Raw genomic sequence first — 19471 nt, 5'->3', positions numbered from 1 at the left:
TCGAGGAACAAGCCATAGGTCAGTAACAAGTGGTTGCAGGTTGGGATCAAGCGAAAGTGTAGTCGAGGAACAAGCCAAAGGTCTGTAACAAGTAGTTGCAGGTAGGGATCAAGCGGAAGCATAGTTAAGGAACAAGCCAAAGATCGGTAACAAGTGGTAGTAAAGATATGGACAGCAGCAGGAGTGACAAGAGTGAGATATTGGCTGGAGAGCACAATAATCTGGCTAACAGGAAATTGCAAAGGCATGGTTTCAATAGGAAGTTCATGGGAGGAGCAAAGGGTTCAAGGTTCACCAGAAAAAAGGTTAGAGACAAGCTTGTTCAAGAAAAAGTCCAAGGAGCTGTCTAATATCTCAATACACAATACAGTTATTTGTAGACCAGGGAAAACAGATGAAACTCTCTTAAAGAGTAGGGATGATCGAACTTTTGAAAAGTTCGGTTCGACCAGAACACCCGAACTTCACGAAAGTTCGGTTCGGATTTCAGAACCCCATTGAAATCAATGGGACCCGAACTTCTGTAATCAAAAAACACAATTTTTAAGCCCTAAAACCCAATAAATGCCCCTAAAAAGTGCCTAGGGTTCTGGGTCATGCCCCAGGGACTATTAATCACACAAAAAAAAGTTCTTAAAAATTGTCATTTTTGATAAAAAAGCCAATTATTGAAAAATTAAAAAAAAAAAAAAAAGAGATTTTTTTGATTTTTACTTTGGATTTAGTATCTGGGGGGTCTAAAAGGTGTGCATGTGAAGTTTCAGCTCTGTAGCATGTCCAGAACCATGAAAAAAAAAAAGATAATTTTTCAGTAGAACAGGGATGTGGTTCGGGAGCCTCCTTTAACTTTAACACCTATATGATCTTTTTTTCTGGTTCTGGACATGCTACAGAGCTAAAACTTCACAGGTACACCTTTTAGACCCCCCAGACACAAAATCACACAAAAAAAGTTCTTAAAAATTGTCATTTTTGATAAAAAAGCCAATTATTGAAAAATTAAAAAAAAAAAAAAAAAAAAAGAGATTTTTTGATTTTTACTTTGGATTTAGTATCTGGGGGGTCTAAAAGGTGTGCATGTGAAGTTTCAGGTCTGTAGCATGTCCAGAACCCCCCAAAAATTAGCATTTTCTTATAATTTTTATTAGAACAGGAATACGGCTTCTCTACGGCGCTTTTTCTTGCATTTATCGGGCATTTTTGGAGGCAGGCATGACTTTTTGTGGATTTAGTGTCTGGGGGGTCTAAAAAGTGTACCTGTGAAGTTTCAGCTCTGTAGCATGTCCAGAACCAGAAAAAAAGATAATTTTTCAGTAGAGCAGGGATGGTGGGACCCCTCTTTTACACTTATATGATCTTTTTTTGGGGTTCTGGACATGCTACAGAGCTGAAACTTCACAGGTACACCTTTTAGACCCCCCAGACACAAAATCACACAAAAAAAGTTCTTAAAAATTGTCATTTTTGATAAAAAAGCCAATTATTGAAAAATTAAAAAAAAAAAAAAAAAAAAAAAAAAAAAAAAAAAAGAGATTTTTTGATTTTTACTTTGGATTTAGTATCTGGGGGGTCTAAAAGGTGTGCATGTGAAGTTTCAGCTCTGTAGCATGTCCAGAACCAGAAAAAAAAAGATTGTTTGTATTAGAAAACTTTAAGCACAGGAATATGGCTTCTCTGCTGTAACACCTTGCCGGTTTAATAGCAGGCATTTTTTTGGGTTCTTTGCAGTCAGGAAAAACATCTGAACTTGTGTATAGTGGTACTGTGCACAAGTTCTGATGTTTTGCCTGCCTCCAAAACCCCCCAAAAAATGCCAGCAAAAACACACCTGGGCATTTTTTTTTTGACGCTAGCGTTTTTTTTGGCATTTTTTGGGGTTCTTTTGAGGCAGGCAAAACATCTGAACTTGTGTATAGTGGTACTGTGCACAAGTTCTGATGTTTTGCCTGCCTCCAAAACCCCCCAAAAAATGCCAGCAAAAACACACCTGGGCATTTTTTTTTTGACGCTAGCGTTTTTTTTGGCAATTTTTGGGGTTCTTTTGAGGCAGGCAAAACATCTGAACTTGTGTATAGTGGTACTGTGCACAAGTTCTGATGTTTTGCCTGCCTCCAAAACCCCCCAAAAAATGCCAGCAAAAACACACCTGGGCATTTTTTTTTTGACGCTAGCGTTTTTTTTGGCATTTCTTGGGGTTCTTTTGAGGCAGGCAAAACATCTGAACTTGTGTATAGTGGTACTGTGCACAAGTTCTGATGTTTTGCCTGCCTCCAAAACCCCCCAAAAAATGCCAGCAAAAACACACCTGGGCATTTTTTTTTTTGACACTAGCGTTTTTTTGGCATTTTTTGGGGTTCTTTTGAGGCAGGCAAAACATCTGAACATGTGTATAGGGGGTATATATAGGCATATATGTCTGAATATATACCCCTAGACATATATAGGTGTGATAGTAGCAGAAATATATTACTGTAAATGATTTCATTAGCGCAAGCATTTATTTCTGCTACTATCACACCTATATATGTCTAGGGGTATATATTCAGACATATATGTCTATATATACCCCCTATACACATATTCAGATGTCGTGTCTGACATCAAACATGTCCTCAAAAAAGCACTGGCAGTGGCAGCCCCTGCAGCATTAAAAAATGCTTGCTGGTGAGAAGCCACATTCCTGTCCCGAAGCAGAGAAATGATCATTTCTCTATAGCGGTCACCCTGCTATGGAAGGGTTTTGTCACCCTGCCATAGCAGTCACTGTCAGTTAACCCTACACTACACTACGGTCCCCTTACACTTAACACTTTCCCTACAGAAACTAAATTTTTGAAGCTAACTTAAGTGTAAAGGAGCACTCTAACTACACTAGATATCCCTTTCCTCACACTAAAAATAGCTAAATGACACTTTTAAAGTAAAATTAACAGAACTGCTTCCACTCTCTTCCATGTCCAGTATAACAATGCTGGGAATATGGCGGGGGCGATCTTATATACTGGGGGGCGTATTCACTAATGATTGGTCTAGGGACCCCCTAGTCACTCCAATCACATTCCTAGCATTCTTCTGCCCCCTCAATTGGCTTTTGCTAATGGTTCTGGTCCAATCACGGGCTTTTAAAGCCCATTTCCTGAAGCATTGCATTTTGGGCGGTTCTGGTTGCCGAATTCCGAACTTTTTGGGCAAAAAGTTCTAAATTCGGCCGAACCTCGAACACCCAATGTTCGGGCCGAACCGATGGTGGACCCGAACCGTTCGATCATCCCTATTAAAGAGCCTGGCTGACATCTCTTACTCTAACGATAGCAATCAGAATTGCCTCCCTGCTATTCTGGAGCAAGAGTCTAGAGTAGCTGTGGGCTTGTGTTGTGAATGGTGGGAAGCTGGAGATGCACACGGTCATTCACAACACAAGGCCAGAACAACATATGCCAGCTACTGCTCTAGTCTCTCTCTCCATAGCGGGTGAGCGGGTAGGGGCTTAGTAGTCTGAAAGAGACTAGAGAACAATTTGGGGTGTGATTGTGTGTAATTTGTGGGCTTGTGCTATTGTCAATGCCAATAAGCTGGAGACAAGCACCGTCATTCACAACACATGCCCACAACAACATATGCCAGCTAGTACTCTAGTTTCTCTCTCTCTCTCTCCAAAGCAGGTGGGCAGTTCAGGGCTTAGTAGTTTGAGAGAGACTAGAGAACTATTTTGGTTGTGATTTTGTAGGTTTTTGGTATTGTGGTTGGCGGCAAGATGGAGACAAGCACCGTCATTCACAAAAAGAAGCCCACAACTTAGGCCAGCTAGTACTCTAGTCTCTCTCTCTCCAAAGCAGGTGGGCAGGTCAGGGCTTAGTAGTTTGAGAGAGACTAGAGAACTATCTTGTGTGTAATGTTGTGGGTTTGTGGTATTGTGGATGGCGGCAAGATGGAGACAAGCACCGCCATTCACAACAAAAGCCCACAACCTAGGCCAGCTAGTACTCTAGTCTCTCTCTCTCCAAAGCAGGTGGGCAGGTCAGAGCTTAGTAGTTTGAGAGAGACTAGAGAACTGCAGTATCTGGAGTGTGATGTTCTGGGTTTGTGTTGTTGTGAATGGTGGACAGCTGGAGACGAGTGGCATCATTCACAACACAAGCCCACAGCAAAAGACTACTCTAGTATCACTCTCCTTAGTGGGAGGGCTGGTCTGGGGTTAGTAGTCTTAGAGAGACTAAAGTACTATTAGACAAGTATTGTATTGCTAATGATGGCTACATGCACTTGGACCCCAGGGAGATTACACAAGAATTTTCAAGCTTCTTTACAGCTGGAATCCAGTCAGTCTGAAAAATAACTATCTAGTACCTCCTCCCATGTTCGTTTAGTCTAGGGAGAAAATAATAAGAAACTTCATGTACCCTATTACTCATTCCATAGAAGCTGCATACCCTCCCATGCTGTCCTCTATTCCTTGGATGTGGGTGAGTCCTCAATGTCCTCATATAAAATGCAGCATGAGTGGTCCAGTATTGCATGTGATGTCTTTGGATAGACTGCGGTTGGACAAGCAGCCAAGAGTAGGGACTGGTTATATGGAGGGGAGGTATAGCCTGGGGGAGTGAGGAATAAGGTATTTCACTTTATTTCTCACCCCCTGGACTAAACTAAGGTGGAGGGGGGCAACTAGATAGCAATTTTTGAAGTTTGATTGACGTTCAGCTTTAGTTCTTCTCTACTTGAATCTTTATTTCTTAAAGTGTATGTCTGGGTAACTTTGAAAACAACACAAATGCAGGACATCTCTGCACTACATGCACATAGCGCCATGTTTTCAAGCTTATTATGACTAAATAATGAGACCATCTTCTGGAAATTCACAGAAGTTTGGATGTCTAGAGGGTTACATAAGTGGCTTTAGTTGGTATTAATGAAGAGTATGTAAAATATTTATCAGTTTCTTTGCATAAATAGTCAAAATGACATGATTATATCCTTGACAATCTAGCACTTTCCTTTTGCAGTTAAAGTTGGATATATTTTCCACAGCACAAGACAGTGATCTGGGTACTTCCACAACAACACCCAACTCTCACTGGACCTGAACTCAGGACCTTCTCCTGTGTCTGGCAGGAACTCTTCTTAGTGAGCCACCTGAGATGCTGGACAATTCCTTGAATGATCTTCCTTGAGCCTTGTTTCTCTTGAACCTTGAACTCTTTGCTCCTTCCATGAACTTCCTGATTTAAGCCATGTCTCTCCGCTTCCTGTTTGCAAGATTATTGCGCTCTCTCCAGCCAATATCTCACTCTTGTTATTCCTGCTGCCATTCATATCTTCACTACCGCTCAATACTGACTTTTGGCTTGTTCCTCGACTACGATTCTGCTTGATTCCAAAGTGCCACCACTCGCTATTGACCTTTGGCTTGTTTACTGACTACGCTTCCTCTTGATTTCTACCTGCTATATCTGTTACTGGACCCCAGCTTCCTCACCGCCTGGTGGGATGATCCTGAGGACCACGACCTGGTACAAACATGCAGAATTCATCTCCACCATCAGGAGCTCTGGTGAATACCAGCTAGTGCTTAGACCCCAAATCATCTACCAGGTTGACCTGCTCATTTACTTTTCCTGCTGGTCAATGGGAACCCTTGTACTGCTATAGCTGCTGGTCCCCAAGCCTGACCGTGACACCAACATGTCCTCAGTCTTCTAGGTCGGACTAAAGACATACTGTGAGCGTAGGGTGCCATGGACAAGACCTCACAGTGGAATGATGTAGCCTATGCATCATTGAGGACCAACCACCACCAAAGAAAAAGATGACCCTGCATATCACTTGACTGACCTTAAGACATCAAAAAAGTTTAGTATAAAAATAAAATGCAGCATTGGGGGCCTCATCCAAGGGAGAACATTGAGGGGCAGGAGGCTGTGCCTGGTAGAGATACACACGATGGAGACATTGTTTTGTTTTGTTTCGGATATGTTAGGTTAATAATTTTGTTTTGTCATATTCGTTATGTTAGAATAATTTGTTTTCGGACTTAGTTCATTTATTCGGATTTGCTTAGTATAATTGATATTTTCAAATCGATTCAAACTTCAGGAGACAGTTAAATTTGTTCTATTTTATGCTATTCTATTTTAATCTATTCTATTTTTTCTGTTATATTCCAATCGATTCATATCATCATCTTTTTCACTTTCAAACCTTACTGTATTTATTGCTTGCCCCTCCAGCCTGAGTCTTAGAATAACAGGGAGGTGAAGCTTCCATCAATCTACATGTAATATCCCGCCCCCATTGTGTTTAGCTGGTTAGCGGCCATGGAGGAGGAGGAGGGAGTGGGCTGTCATTTACCACTGTGTATACGACCAGATGTGTGACTTCATAGCAGGGGTCTCCAAACTTTCCAAACAAAGGGCCAGTTTACTGTTCTTCAGACTTTTTTTTTTGGAAGGGGGGGGGGATTGTGACCAGTGTAGATAGAAAATGTTCTAATGCCTCAGGTGAGGTGTTCATTTGCATAGTGCCAGTGGTCAGTAGGAGGAGGAATTATGCCCCACTATTGTTATTACTGGGAGGAATAGTGCCCCATCATTGCTATCAGTGGGAGGAATAGTGTCCCATCATTGGTGTCAGTGGGAGGAATAGTGCCCCATCATCAGTGTCAGTGGGAGGAATAGTGCCCCATCATTGGTGTCAGCCTGAGGAATAGTGCCCCATCATTGATATTAGTGGAAGGAATAGTGCCTCATCATTGGTGTCAGTGGGATGAATAGTGTCCCATCATTGATTTTAGCGGCATGAATAGTGTCCCATCATTGGTGTCAGTTGGGGGAATTACGTCCTACTGTTGATGTCAGTGTTTGAAACAGTGCTTCAAATCAGTGGTATGAATAATACCCCAAGGGCCGGATAAAATCTTGCAAAGGGCTGCATCTGGCCCTTGGGCCACAGTTTGGAGACCACTGCTCTATAGTCACATGGGCTGCTTGGATGTGATAGGGAGGAAATGCTCACTGAAAACTGAGCGTGTGCAGAGTTGCCACCACAGCTGCGAAATCCCTAGTTGAATTGGGGACATGGACAGAAGGGGGAGATAGAGGGCAGTCGGATCAATCAAGTTATTCGCAGGATGAAAAAAAGGAATCACATAGTCAGGCCCGTCTCTAATATTGATTTGACCCTGGGCAAACATTTTCTTGTGACTACCCCCCCAGAATCCACTTATCAATTGTTTGCAGGCAGCGCAGACTCAAGGGGCAGCTGCTTTGGGCCCCACAACAATGAATAGGCCCGGGTCAGCTGCCCATTTTGCCCTGCATTAAAGATGGCCCTGCGCATAGTGACTGAGTATGAACAGCATGGAGTATACCATTTATTGATCTTTTTTTTTTTTATATGGTTTTAGTTACACTTCACGGGTCCAATGGGTGATTCTTTCCTCCACCCCCCCCCCCCCCCCCAGAAGGTGCCACCTTTGATCTTTGTGGATGTGGACGCTGCTGTACACAAATCTAACTGTTTATGGAATGATTCTTGTCTCATCTTTCTTTTAAAAGAGTGATCAGTGGAAGTCTCCTGTGTGTCATGCCAGTAACAGATGTTAAAATTGCTTCCAGGCTACTGAAGACTTTCTAATGCAAGCTGGATCCATCTTTATGTTTAATGTAGCAATAGTCTTACTGTCTTCTTTTTAATTTGCTCGGGGCCATGAAAGCACGGTTCACCGAGAGGAGGCTGCTAATTACTCCGGAGACATAAACCGCGTATTAAGGTAACAGCTCAAAGTCAGCGCATAACATCGGCGACTTTCTTCCGAACAAAGCAGCAATTAAAGGGAAAGTACTGCGTCGCCTTCACTCAGCACACATAACGAGTTATTACAGCAAGGTTTACTTTTAATATCATTTTTCTAATTGCGACTGTACGTTTTTTTTGTATATGATCAGACAGTTTCTTCAATCTACAACTGCAGAGATAAAGATCTCTTTCACACGGAGGGTGCTTTTCTTTCAATATGTAAGCCCTGACTGTCAGAGTTTCATTAAAGTGTTATTAAACCCACAACAGTAAAATCAGTCTATATATATGCTGTAAAGGATGCTTGTTATAGTCGCTATGTAACCTAAGGGGTTAATTCTCTGCATTATATAAAATTCTGTTAGATCCTGCACAGATCCTCCCCTTTTTGCATTGTCCCCAAAGCATGTCTGGATTCTGGATAGACAAAGTTACTGGAGTCAGGCTGCACATGCTCAGTTTGGTAAGTATTGCTACAGAGTTTTTTTTTTTTTCTTGGGAGAGTGCATGTGATCAGCACAGGGCCAATCAGCACTGTCCAGACAGAAGGTCAGGGGTCCTGCATCCTGATAGGACAACCAGTGCAGTATGAAAACTCCTCCTACAAGCTTTAACCAGACACTGATAGAAGTCACAAGACTGCTATATACTGCTGATGCGAAAAGGTATTTAGTAGTTTATATTTACTAAAGTAATTACATTTCCATGTTCTGTGTACAGTGGGGGATCAGATATAGTGAATGCAGAGTCCTGGGGAGATCAGATATAGTGAATGCAGAGTCCTAGGGGGATCAGATATAGTAAATGCAGCGTCCTGGGGAGATCAGATATAGTGAATGCAGAATCTTGGGGAGATCAGATATAGTGATTACAGAGTCCTGGGGGATCAGATATAGTAAATGCAGAGTCCTGGGGGGATCAGATATAGTTAATGCAGAGTCCTGGGGAGATCAGATATAGTGAATGCAGAGTCCTGGGGAGATCAGATATAGTAAATGCAGCGTCCTGGGGAGATCAGATATAGTGAATGCAGAGTCCTGGGGAGATCAGATATAGTGAATGCAGAGTCCTGGGGAGATCAGATATAGTGAATGCAGGGTCCTGGGGAGATCAGATATAGTGAATGCAGAGTCCTGGGGAGATCAGATATAGTTAATGCAGAGTCCTGGGGAGATCAGATATAGTGAATGCAGAGTCCTGGGGAGATCAGATATAGTGAATGCAGAGTTCTGGGGAGATCAGATATAGTGAATGCAGAGTCCTGGGGAGATCAAATATAGTGACTGCAGAGTCCTGGGGAGATCAGATATAGTGAATGCAGAGTCCTGGGGGGATCAGATATAGTTAATGCAGAGTCCTGGGGAGATCAGATATAGTGAATGCAGAGTCCTGGGGAGATCAGATACAGTGAATGCAGAGTCCTGGGGAGATCAGATATAGTGAATGCAGGCTCCTGGGGAGATCAGATATAGTGAATATCAGAGTCCTGGGGAGACTAGATACAGTGAATGCAGAGTCCTGGGGAGATCAGATATAGTGAATGCAGAGTCCTGGGGAGATCAGATATAGTGAATGCAGAGTCCTGGGGAGATCAGACACTGATAGAAGTCACAAGACTGCTATATACTGCTGATGCGAAAAGGTATTTAGTAGTTTATATTTACTAAAGTAATTACATTTCCATGTTCTGTGTACAGTGGGGGATCAGATATAGTGAATGCAGAGTCCAGGGGAGATCAGATATAGTGAGTGCAGAGTCCTGGGGAGATCAGATATAGTGAATGCAGAGTCCTAGGGGGATCAGATATAGTAAATGCAGCGTCCTGGGGAGATCAGATATAGTGAATGCAGAGTCCTAGGGGGATCAGATATAGTAAATGCAGCGTCCTGGGGAGATCAGATATAGTGAATGCAGAATCTTGGGGAGATCAGATATAGTGATTACAGAGTCCTGGGGGATCAGATATAGTAAATGCAGAGTCCTGGGGGGATCAGATATAGTTAATGCAGAGTCCTGGGGAGATCAGATATAGTGAATACAGAGTCCTGGGGAGATCAGATATAGTAAATGCAGCGTCCTGGGGAGATCAGATATAGTGAATGCAGAGTCCTGGGGAGATCAGATATAGTTAATGCAGAGTCCTGGGGAGATCAGATATAGTGAATGCAGAGTCCTGGGGAGATCAGATATAGTGAATGCAGAGTTCTGGGGAGATCAGATATAGTGAATGCAGAGTCCTGGGGAGATCAAATATAGTGACTGCAGAGTCCTGGGGAGATCAGATATAGTGAATGCAGAGTCCTGGGGGGATCAGATATAGTTAATGCAGAGTCCTGGGGAGATCAGATATAGTGAATGCAGAGTCCTGGGGAGATCAGATACAGTGAATGCAGAGTCCTGGGGAGATCAGATATAGTGAATGCAGGCTCCTGGGGAGATCAGATATAGTGAATGCAGAGTCCTGGGGAGACTAGATACAGTGAATGCAGAGTCCTGGGGAGATCAGATATAGTGAATGCAGAGTCCTGGGGAGATCAGATATAGTGAATGCAGAGTCCTGGGGAGATCAGATATAGTGAATGCAGGCTCCTGGGGAGATCAGATATAGTGAATGCAGAGTCCTGGGGAGACTAGATACAGTGAATGCAGAGTCCTGGGGAGATCAGATATAGTGAATGCAGAGTCCTGGGGAGACCAGATACAGTGAATGCAGAGTCCTGGGGAGATCAGATATAGTGAATGCAGAGTCCTGGGGAGATCAGATATAGTGAATGCAGAGTCCCGGGTTTAGTAACACTTTAAGGAAGGGAGGGATAGTAAGAGAGCCAGGACTGAAGTCGAAGCTGCACAGCACAAAATTTAGTAAGCAGTCCCTTCCGGCTGACTGTGGTAGATTACAGAGACTAAAGCCTAACTAAATGTTACGGCCTTTCTTTATTTAAAAAATAAAAAATAATAAAAATAGCCACAGCCTAAGTAGAAAAACCTGTTCCCAGCCAACATGCTACAGAGAATGTGTCAAAGCAGTAGTCACTCTGCAGAGATCTCATACACTCCCTGTGTGAGTCACAGCTGGAGCTCTCCAATCAGCATGGAGCATGAATTTTGCTGATTGCAGAGCTATCAGTCTGACTCTGCAGGGGGTGTGTAGCTGTAAGACCTGTAAGACAATTCTTCCTCAAAGTTCCTTTTTTAGCAGCTCAGCCCATTCTGCTCCCCCTCTGAGTGATTCAATGGCAATCCGGGTTCAAGGCAGGCAACGTTCAGATAGTAATCAGGGTCAATTCTGTGGTCAAAAGGCAGGCAACGTTCAGAGCAGTCAGGGTCATATCCGTGGTCAAACGGCAGGCAGGGTTCAGAGAGAAGTCGGGGGCAAATCTGTGGTCAAGCAGAAGGCAGAGTTCAGAGAGTAGTCAGGGTCAAATCCATGGTCAAGCAGCAGGCAGAATTCAGAGGGTAGTCAGGGTCAAATCCTTGGTCAATCGGCAGGGAGAGTTTGGAGAGTAGCCAGGGTCAAATCCATGGTCAAACAGCAGGCAGGGTTCAGAGAGAAGTCAGGGTCAAATCTGTGGTCATACGGCAGGCAGGGTTCAGAGAGTAGTCAGGGTCAAATCCGTGGTCAAACGGTAGGCAGGGTTCAGAGAGTAGTCAGGGTCAAATCCGTGGTCAAACAGCAGGCAGAGCTCATAGAGTAGTCAGGGTCAAATCCGTCGTCAAACGGTAGGCAGGGTTCAGAGAGTAGTCAGGGTCAAATCCGTGGTCAAACGGTAGGCAGGGTTTAAAGAGTAGTCAGGGTAAAATCCATGGTCAAACAGCAGGCAGGGTTCAGAGAGTAGTCCGGGTCAAATCCGTGGTCAAACGGCAGGCAGGGTTCAGAGAGTAGTCAGGGTCAAATCTGTGGTCATATGGCAGGCAGGGTTCAGAGAGTAGTCAGGGTCAAATCTGTGGTCATACGGCAGGCAGGGTTCAGAGAGTAGTTTAAAGTCCAATCCCAGGTAGATAACGAAAATCCAAACTAGCAGGCAGGGTGGGGATTGGGTGATGGTATAAAAGGCAAGAAAACAAGGCAGGCAAACAGGGAGCTTGAAGCACGTGTTACAAACACTATCACAAACACAAACACTATCACAAACACTATCGCAAGCATGACACTAAGAGCTTGGCAGGTTTAAAACAGGTTTGGTCCCCAACCAGAGGCTATGGCTACACCAGTCCCTCTGCAGGTGGACAGTCTGACAGGGAGAGTGAGGCTAAGCCAAAACCAGGATGCTGAAATGAGACCAACAGCTGCCGTACAACAGGAGCATTACATGCTCCTGACAATTCTTACATCCTTCCCAGGCAATGCTCACCAAAGCAACTGAAATAAACACGATGGTTGTTATATTTGAAGGTCAATGCTATTAAGAGCAAGTACATCCTATTCAGCAAGCTACAAGAAAAACACTAACTCATGAGGGTACTTCAGGCAAAAAATCACTAACATACAGTAGTCTTATCTACATACAAATAGTTTCATTTTATATTGTCACTGTGAGAGTAAAATAAAACAGATATTTGACTCATACACCGGATAAACTTTGCGTCCAGATTCAGCCTGGCAACCACATTCACAAGCAACAGATACACTGCCTGGCCAAAACAAAAGTCACCACCAAAAAAAAAGGTCACACGTGTTGGACCAGCTTTAGCTTTGATTACGGCACGCATTCGCTGTGGCATTGTTTCGATAAGCTTCTGCAATGTCACAAGATTTATTTCCGTCCCGTGTTGCATTCATTTTTCACCAGGATCTTGTATTGATGATGGGAGAGTCAGAGCACTGCACAAAGCCTTCTCCAGCACATCCCACAGATTCTCATTGGGGTTAAGTTCTGGACTCTGTGGTGGCCAATCCATGTGTGAAAATGATGTCTCATGCTCCATGAACCACTCTGAGCCAGATGAATCCTGGCATTGCCATCTTGGAATATGCCCGTGCCATTAGGGAAGAAAAAAAATCCATTGATGGAATAACCTGATCATTCAGTATATTCAGGTAGTCAGCTGACCTTTCTTTGGGCACATGCAGTAACTATCCAATAGGAGAGTTACCGCATGCTTAGTTTAGTTAGTTGCTTATTTAATTCCAGGTGGTGACTTTTTTTTTGGCTAGGCAGTGTAAAAGACAAATGCAAGCACAGATGAACAGGTTTGCTACAAAGTAAAAACATCTAAATAGGGCCAAGTCGAATCCCAGGTAGGTCGCCAACATGTATCAGAAATGTAACATTTTTGCTCTGATTCTCTTGTAGTCAAGGAAGCACAAAACAAACCTGGATGCTACATTCATATCCTCAACTCGCAGTTCCATTGAAAGTGTTATAAAAGCATAATCAGAGACTTAGAAGAAACAGTGGTTGAATACACATGAACACTTCAGTTCTTTAGTTACGAAAACGTATTATGTATTTAGGACACAGGGTCAGCCAATAGGAAGCCATTCCAGTTAAGGGCGCTGTGAAATTTAAAAGACAGGTTTGGCACTCACCAGTTGGAGACCCTTCAAGAACATGGCCGATGTAAGGACCTTCCTTGAAGATTGGTCGATTGTCATTCTGATCGATGACCAGGACTTCTAGATCCACCGGGCCCTCAATGGTTTTTCCACTTTCATCTATGGTTTCCACCCGCAACTGTTGGTGAGAAAGGAAATGATATGGGGATAAGAGATCAAATCCAGGCAACCTGCCAGTGAGCTGCTAATATTATACAGAAAAAATAGAAATAGAAAGTGCAATCAATATACAATCTGTTCTGTTTCATCCCAAAACCCTAAAAAGGTGCTCATTGGACTTGTGGGTAGAATTGCTGCCCCTTGTCATCACCCTTGGGGGGGTGGCAGAGATTTACATTATCGAACTAAATAAATGGAGGGTACTGGGGCAAACAAAAAAAGGGGCCAGAATGCCAAGAAGGAACAAAGAAGAGGGTAAAGGACCCTGGTGATGTCACTGGTGTGAGGTCACAAATGGATCATACTCCAGAGTTATACAATGGCATTAGTCATGATGATTATGGAATCAAAATATTTACTGTATGTAGTTCAGAATAAAGAGTTCTAATACTGGTAACTAGGGAAATATTTGGCAGTGTAGAGATGTGTACAAAGGAAACATTAATTTCGATTAGTTTCGAATTAGTTCCTTAAGTTAATAATTTTGTTTCATCATATTCATAGTGTTAGAATTTGTTTCCTATATTTGGATACATTTCATATATCCTTTACTTTCAATTGATTAGAAATTTGAATTTTGGAAGACCGCTTTATTTATTCTGTTCTATTCTATTCTAGCCTATTTTTTATATTCCATGCTGTTCTTTTCTAATTCTATTCTACACTATTTTATTCTTATATTTTCTATTATATTCTTTTATTTTATTTTCTAGTCTATTGTTTTATTCTATTCTATTATTTTATATTCCTTTGTTTTCTATTCTACGTTATTCTGTTTTATTCTATTATTTTCTATTCTTTTATATTCTATTCTGTTTTATTCTATTCTTTTGTTTTCTATTCTGTTTGGTTCTGTTCTATTCAATTATTTTATTTTCTATTTCATTCTATTTTTTTCTATTATATTCTGTAAAGCAGCCTAAGTAGGAATCATCATCCTTTTTAGCTTTTATACCTCACTGTATTTATTGCAACATGGTTCCATTTCGAAATTCAAATTCCTTTTGGGATTGGGATAATTTGTTTAATTATAGTTTATTTTGGATTCATTGAAATTCGTTACTATTGTGATTTGGAAATTAAGATACTGTACATCTGAATCTCTGAATGACAAACATTTTTTCCAACTTTCGTTTTGTAACAAAACAAATGGCACGTTTCTAGCAGAATGGCCTGATGCTAATTTATTAGGCAGACCCAAAGCAATGGACACCCCTTCTGCCATCTTGCATCTCTTTCTCAGGGGTAATCCCATTACAGAGACTGGCGCCAGGCCAGTACTATAGTAGTTGTATAGTTGTATTGTAGTAGTAAGCTAAAGCATATTGTGACGGGAGTCACTTTGGCTGGTGGGGGGGGGGGGGGGCCGTGGAACCCAGCTTACCTTAGAGAGGTTGGGAAATCCCTCTCTCTGCCCTCTAGACTCCTCTTATGTGTAAGTCACCCTGTGTCTATTAGGGGCACAGGGTGGCCAAGGAAATTATGGACTTAATGGACACAGAATATGGTTTGGATTACTCAAATGGGACATTAATAATTATCAACAATATATCTCAAGAACTATGAAGATTTAATCCCACTTTACACTGTGAGACCTATAGACTGTTGTAGACCATTGCCATGGAATCTGTAACTGATGGACAGATTGATACTGGGGTCTCTTGCCATTGTCTGTATAATAAGGTGTTCTGTTTTTATACTCCTAAATAATGTGTAATTTTGTATTTTGTTTTAGCTTTGTTGCCGGGCAGTCTTGTCATCCCAGCTGGATTACGTGCACTGAGTTAATTAGCATGTGAATGATAACCTTGTCTAGATGGGATTAGCCATGAGTCAGCTGTACCTCGTTATCTAATCATTGTGTGATGTTTTGGGTAAATATCCGGGCCATTGTTTGTGTAGTGACTGAAATACTTCTCAAGTGTATAAAAGACTGTTTCTTGTTCAATAAAAGTTGTTGCTTTCAGACACATACAAGCTAAGTTCAGGCTAGTTTTTTATGTAGGGCGGCTGGAATATCTATCTATGTTTAAGACTGTAGGAAGCCGTACACTAACGGAAGCCCACAAACACAGTGTGGGTCACGGTCCGTTACACATATGCATTGTTTTCATGGCAGCATGACTGTCTTTGGAATGCAAATAAATATAGTTGATACAAAACTATTTGCAAATTACTTCTGATTCATTGTTTGTTTTTTTAGGAGCCAGACTGGACTCATAGGTCCTCATGGGTTGAGTCCAATGTCCAGTGCATAGTCTACTGCTACCTTACCTGGTGGACATACTGACTGATCTATTTAGGAAGGAAAATTGGTACCTTCAAAAACCTTATCACCTTTGAGCAGGGCCAACATTAGAAATCAGCTTACCCAATGGGGTGTACAAATTTAGATGCATACTTGGGCAACCAGAGGAGAAAAATTAGATTGTGCATGAGAATTGTGGGTGTGGCAAAATTGTGCTAACAGTGGAAGGGGCCTAAACTGTGAGCCTATATACAGACTGTGGGGGTGAAAAGAATGTGATATACTGAGTGCTGGGGTCAGGTGTGTATAGTGTACAGAGTGTATAGGTCAGGTGTATGTAATGTGTAGAATGTAGTGAGAGGGTCAGGTGTAGATCATGTAGGGGGGTCAGGTGTGTGAAAAGTAAATAGTTCAGGGGTCAGGTGTATGTATTGTACAAAATGTAGTGCTGGGGTCAGGTGTAGATAATGTACAGAGTGTAGTGCTGGGGTTAGGTGTGTATAATGTACAGAGTGTTGTGCTGGGGTCAGGTGTGTATAATGTACAGAGTGTATGGGTCAGGAATGGATAACACACAGAGTGCAAGGGTCAGATGTGCATAATGTACAGAGTGCTAAGGGTCAGGTGTAGATAATGTACAGAGTGTAGTGCTGGGGTCAGGTGTGTATAATGTACAGAGTGTAGTGCTGGGGTCAGGTGTGTATAATGTACAGAGTGTATGGGTCGGGAATGGGTAACACACAGGGTACAAGGGTCAGATGTGCATAATTTACAGAGTGCAAGGGTCAGGTGTAGATAATGTACAGAGTGTAGTGCTGGGGTCAGGTGTGTACAATGTACAGAGTGTAGTGCTGGGGTCAGGTGTGTATAATGTACAGAGTGTAGTGCTGGGGTCAGGTGTGTATAATGTACAGAGTGTAGTGCTGGGGTCAGGTGTGTATAATGTACAGAGTGTATGGGTCAGGAATGGGTACCACACAGAGTGCAAGGGTCAGATGTGCATAATGTACAGAGTGTAGTGCTGGGGTCAGGTGTGTATAATGTACATAGTGCAAGGTTCAGGTGTGTATAATGTACAGAGTCTAGTGCTGGGGTCAGGTGTGTATAATGTACATAGTGCAAGGGTCAGGTGTAGATAATGTACAGAGTGTACTGCTGGGGTCAGGTGCATATAATGTACAGAATGTAGTGCAGGCGTCCCAATACTTTTGGTAATATAGTGTATTTGAAGGACTTAGGGGGTGAATATACCTACCTGCAACAATACTGGTCTTGTGCTGCCTTTTGAATTTTTCATTTGTACATTACTGATAAAGATAAGGCATGGTGACCCCCCCCCTCCCCCCCACCTACTGTAATGGGCGATCTAAGATATCAAGCTAAGGAGTAGGCAGGGAAGAGCTCAGAAGTCCAGTGGGGACAGTTCATGGCAAAACCCCAAATATACAGGATTCCAATGGGAACGTTAGATCACAAGCAGCTATCTATACCCGATCTTTCAGTTTTGCATCAAACCTTCAACTCGTGATTTATCCTGCTCAGTGCATTACCTCTGAAAATCGAGGTGCATTGACAAAAACGCAGCGTAGAGACGGGCGTGAAACCTATGTGCTGTATAATAATAAAGTGGATAATTATTATTTAAAAGAAATTGGGCTATAAAGGTAAATGATTACATGTTAAGGCAGCTTAAGTGCTTGCAAACAAGCCTCCCTTTCTCAGAGTTTAACGCTCCTCGAATTTTACTCAGCATGAAAAACTTTGTGCCCTGCTGCTTCCTTCTATTTAACGGAATGGCTTTTATACCTGATGGAAGCTAATGTGATCCCACAGCCAGACTCACCTGCTAATGTTCAACAAATATCTTGTTATGAGTCATGTTTTTATTGCAAACATGTGCAACCATGGGCGTCCGCTAGGGGGGGGGGGGGGGGGGCAAATGCCACCCCCCCCGAATCTAAACAACCCCTTTAAAGTGGTTGTTAAGCCACTTTATACCGTCCTGTCTGGTCTGTTTAATAACGCCGTCCTGTCTGGTCTGTTTAATAATCCTGTGTGCCCGTGCCCCTGTGTCTGTGTGTTTTAAAAAAATAAGCCGTTATCTATCAGTTTTCAGAGCGCCAATCACTGCTCACGTGACCTGCCGGCTCTCTCCTTTCCCTGTCTGACAGCTGCCTGCAGCGGGCGGGGCCGAGGATTCCCCTCTTAGGTCAGTCAGGGAGGGGAGCAGGAGGATTTCCTCGCAGGGGAGACCTGTACAGGTAATCAGGGCACTGATCATCAGTGCCCATCATTGACACCAATCAGTGCCCATCAGTGACTCCAATCAGTGCCCATCAGTGATGCCAGTCAGTACTGCCTTTCAGTGCCCATCAGTACCTGCTCATCAGTGATGCCCATCGTTACACCCATCAGTGCCACCCATCCATGCCCATAAGTGCCACCTATCAGTGCCCATCAGTGCTGCCTATCAGTGCGGCATATTAGTGCCTCCTCATCAATACCACCTAATCAGTGCCCTTTCAGTGCCGCCTCATTAGTGCCCATAAGTCCTGCCTCATCAGTGCCCTTCAGTGAAGACAACCAGTGCCCATCAGTGACACCCATCAGTGCCACCCATCAATGCCCATTAGTGCCGCCTATTCAGACAGCCTATCATTGCCCACAGGTGCCGCCTATTAGTGCCCATCAGTGTCGCCTATCAGTGCCCATCAGTGCGGCATCAATGCCACCTAATCAGTGCCCTTCACTGCCGCCTCATTAGTGCCCAAAGGTCCTGCCTCATCAGTGCAGCCAATCAGTGCCCATCAGTGCCACCTCATCAGCGCACATCAGTGGAGGAAAGAAATTACTTATTTACAAAATTTACTGACAGAAACTATAAAAAAAACTTTAGCAAAAAATAAAAACCCAGCAGTGATTAAATACCACCAAAAGAAAGGTCTCTTTGTATAGGAAAAAAAAAAAGATACAAATTTCATTTGGGTACAGCGTTGCATGATGGCGCAATTGTCATTCAAATTGTAACAGCGCTAAAAGCTGCAAAATTGCCTGGGCAGAAAGGGGGTGTAAGTACCCGGTATTGAAGCGGTTAAACATCTTCATCGGGAGCCCATGTGAACAGTATCTGTATAGGCAGGGCCATCTTTAACACAGGGCAAAAGGGACAGCTGCCCCGGGCCCATTCATTGTTGTGGGGCCCCAAGCAGCTGCCCCTTGAGCCCTTACTACCCGCAAATAGTTGATTAGTGAATTTGGGAGGGCCCAAGGAAATTTTTGCCCTGGGCCCAATTAGTAGTAAAGATGGCCCTGTGTATAGGGAAACCTAGTAGTATATAATCAAACATTTCCATGCAGTTTGCTGCAGTGGAAATTCTCAAATCCAGAAGGGGGCAGCTGAGGGACATGAAGATAGTCATCCCAGAAATGTAGTAAATATCCAATATAGTTCTCCACTTTTTTTCACATCAAAAGCAAGGCGAATCAAAGATAAAGGGAAAAGTATTCATGCAAGAATCCAAGTCAGTTCAATCCTGCCATCCATAGAGGGGACAGCACACCCGGATCCTTCACCATAACTGCAATATACGCATTCCAGGTAGTTTTATAACCAATAATCCAAGAATAAGAATTAAGTTACTCTAAACACCATCCTCCAGGCAGATCCCTGAGATCAATCTGTTTGATGGGATCTGCCTGGAGGATGGTGTTT

General features: G+C 42.9%; 1 protein-coding gene across 1 annotated transcript in view; it reads right to left on the bottom strand.

Moving 5' to 3' along the window:
- Positions 1–19471, bottom strand: part of CDH13 (cadherin 13) — a 668836-nt gene that overhangs the window by 422775 nt on the left and 226590 nt on the right. The window contains exon 4 of the mRNA XM_082269695.1: positions 13326–13470. Within this exon, the coding sequence (XP_082125821.1) occupies positions 13326–13470 (145 nt within the window). The remainder of the gene's footprint in view (positions 1–13325; positions 13471–19471) is intronic.

The sequence above is a fragment of the Pelophylax lessonae genome, assembly GCF_965119305.1.
Source record: "Pelophylax lessonae genome assembly, chromosome: 10".
Classification (NCBI taxonomy): domain Eukaryota; kingdom Metazoa; phylum Chordata; class Amphibia; order Anura; family Ranidae; genus Pelophylax; species Pelophylax lessonae.
This window is presented reverse-complemented; position numbering and strand designations above follow the sequence as displayed.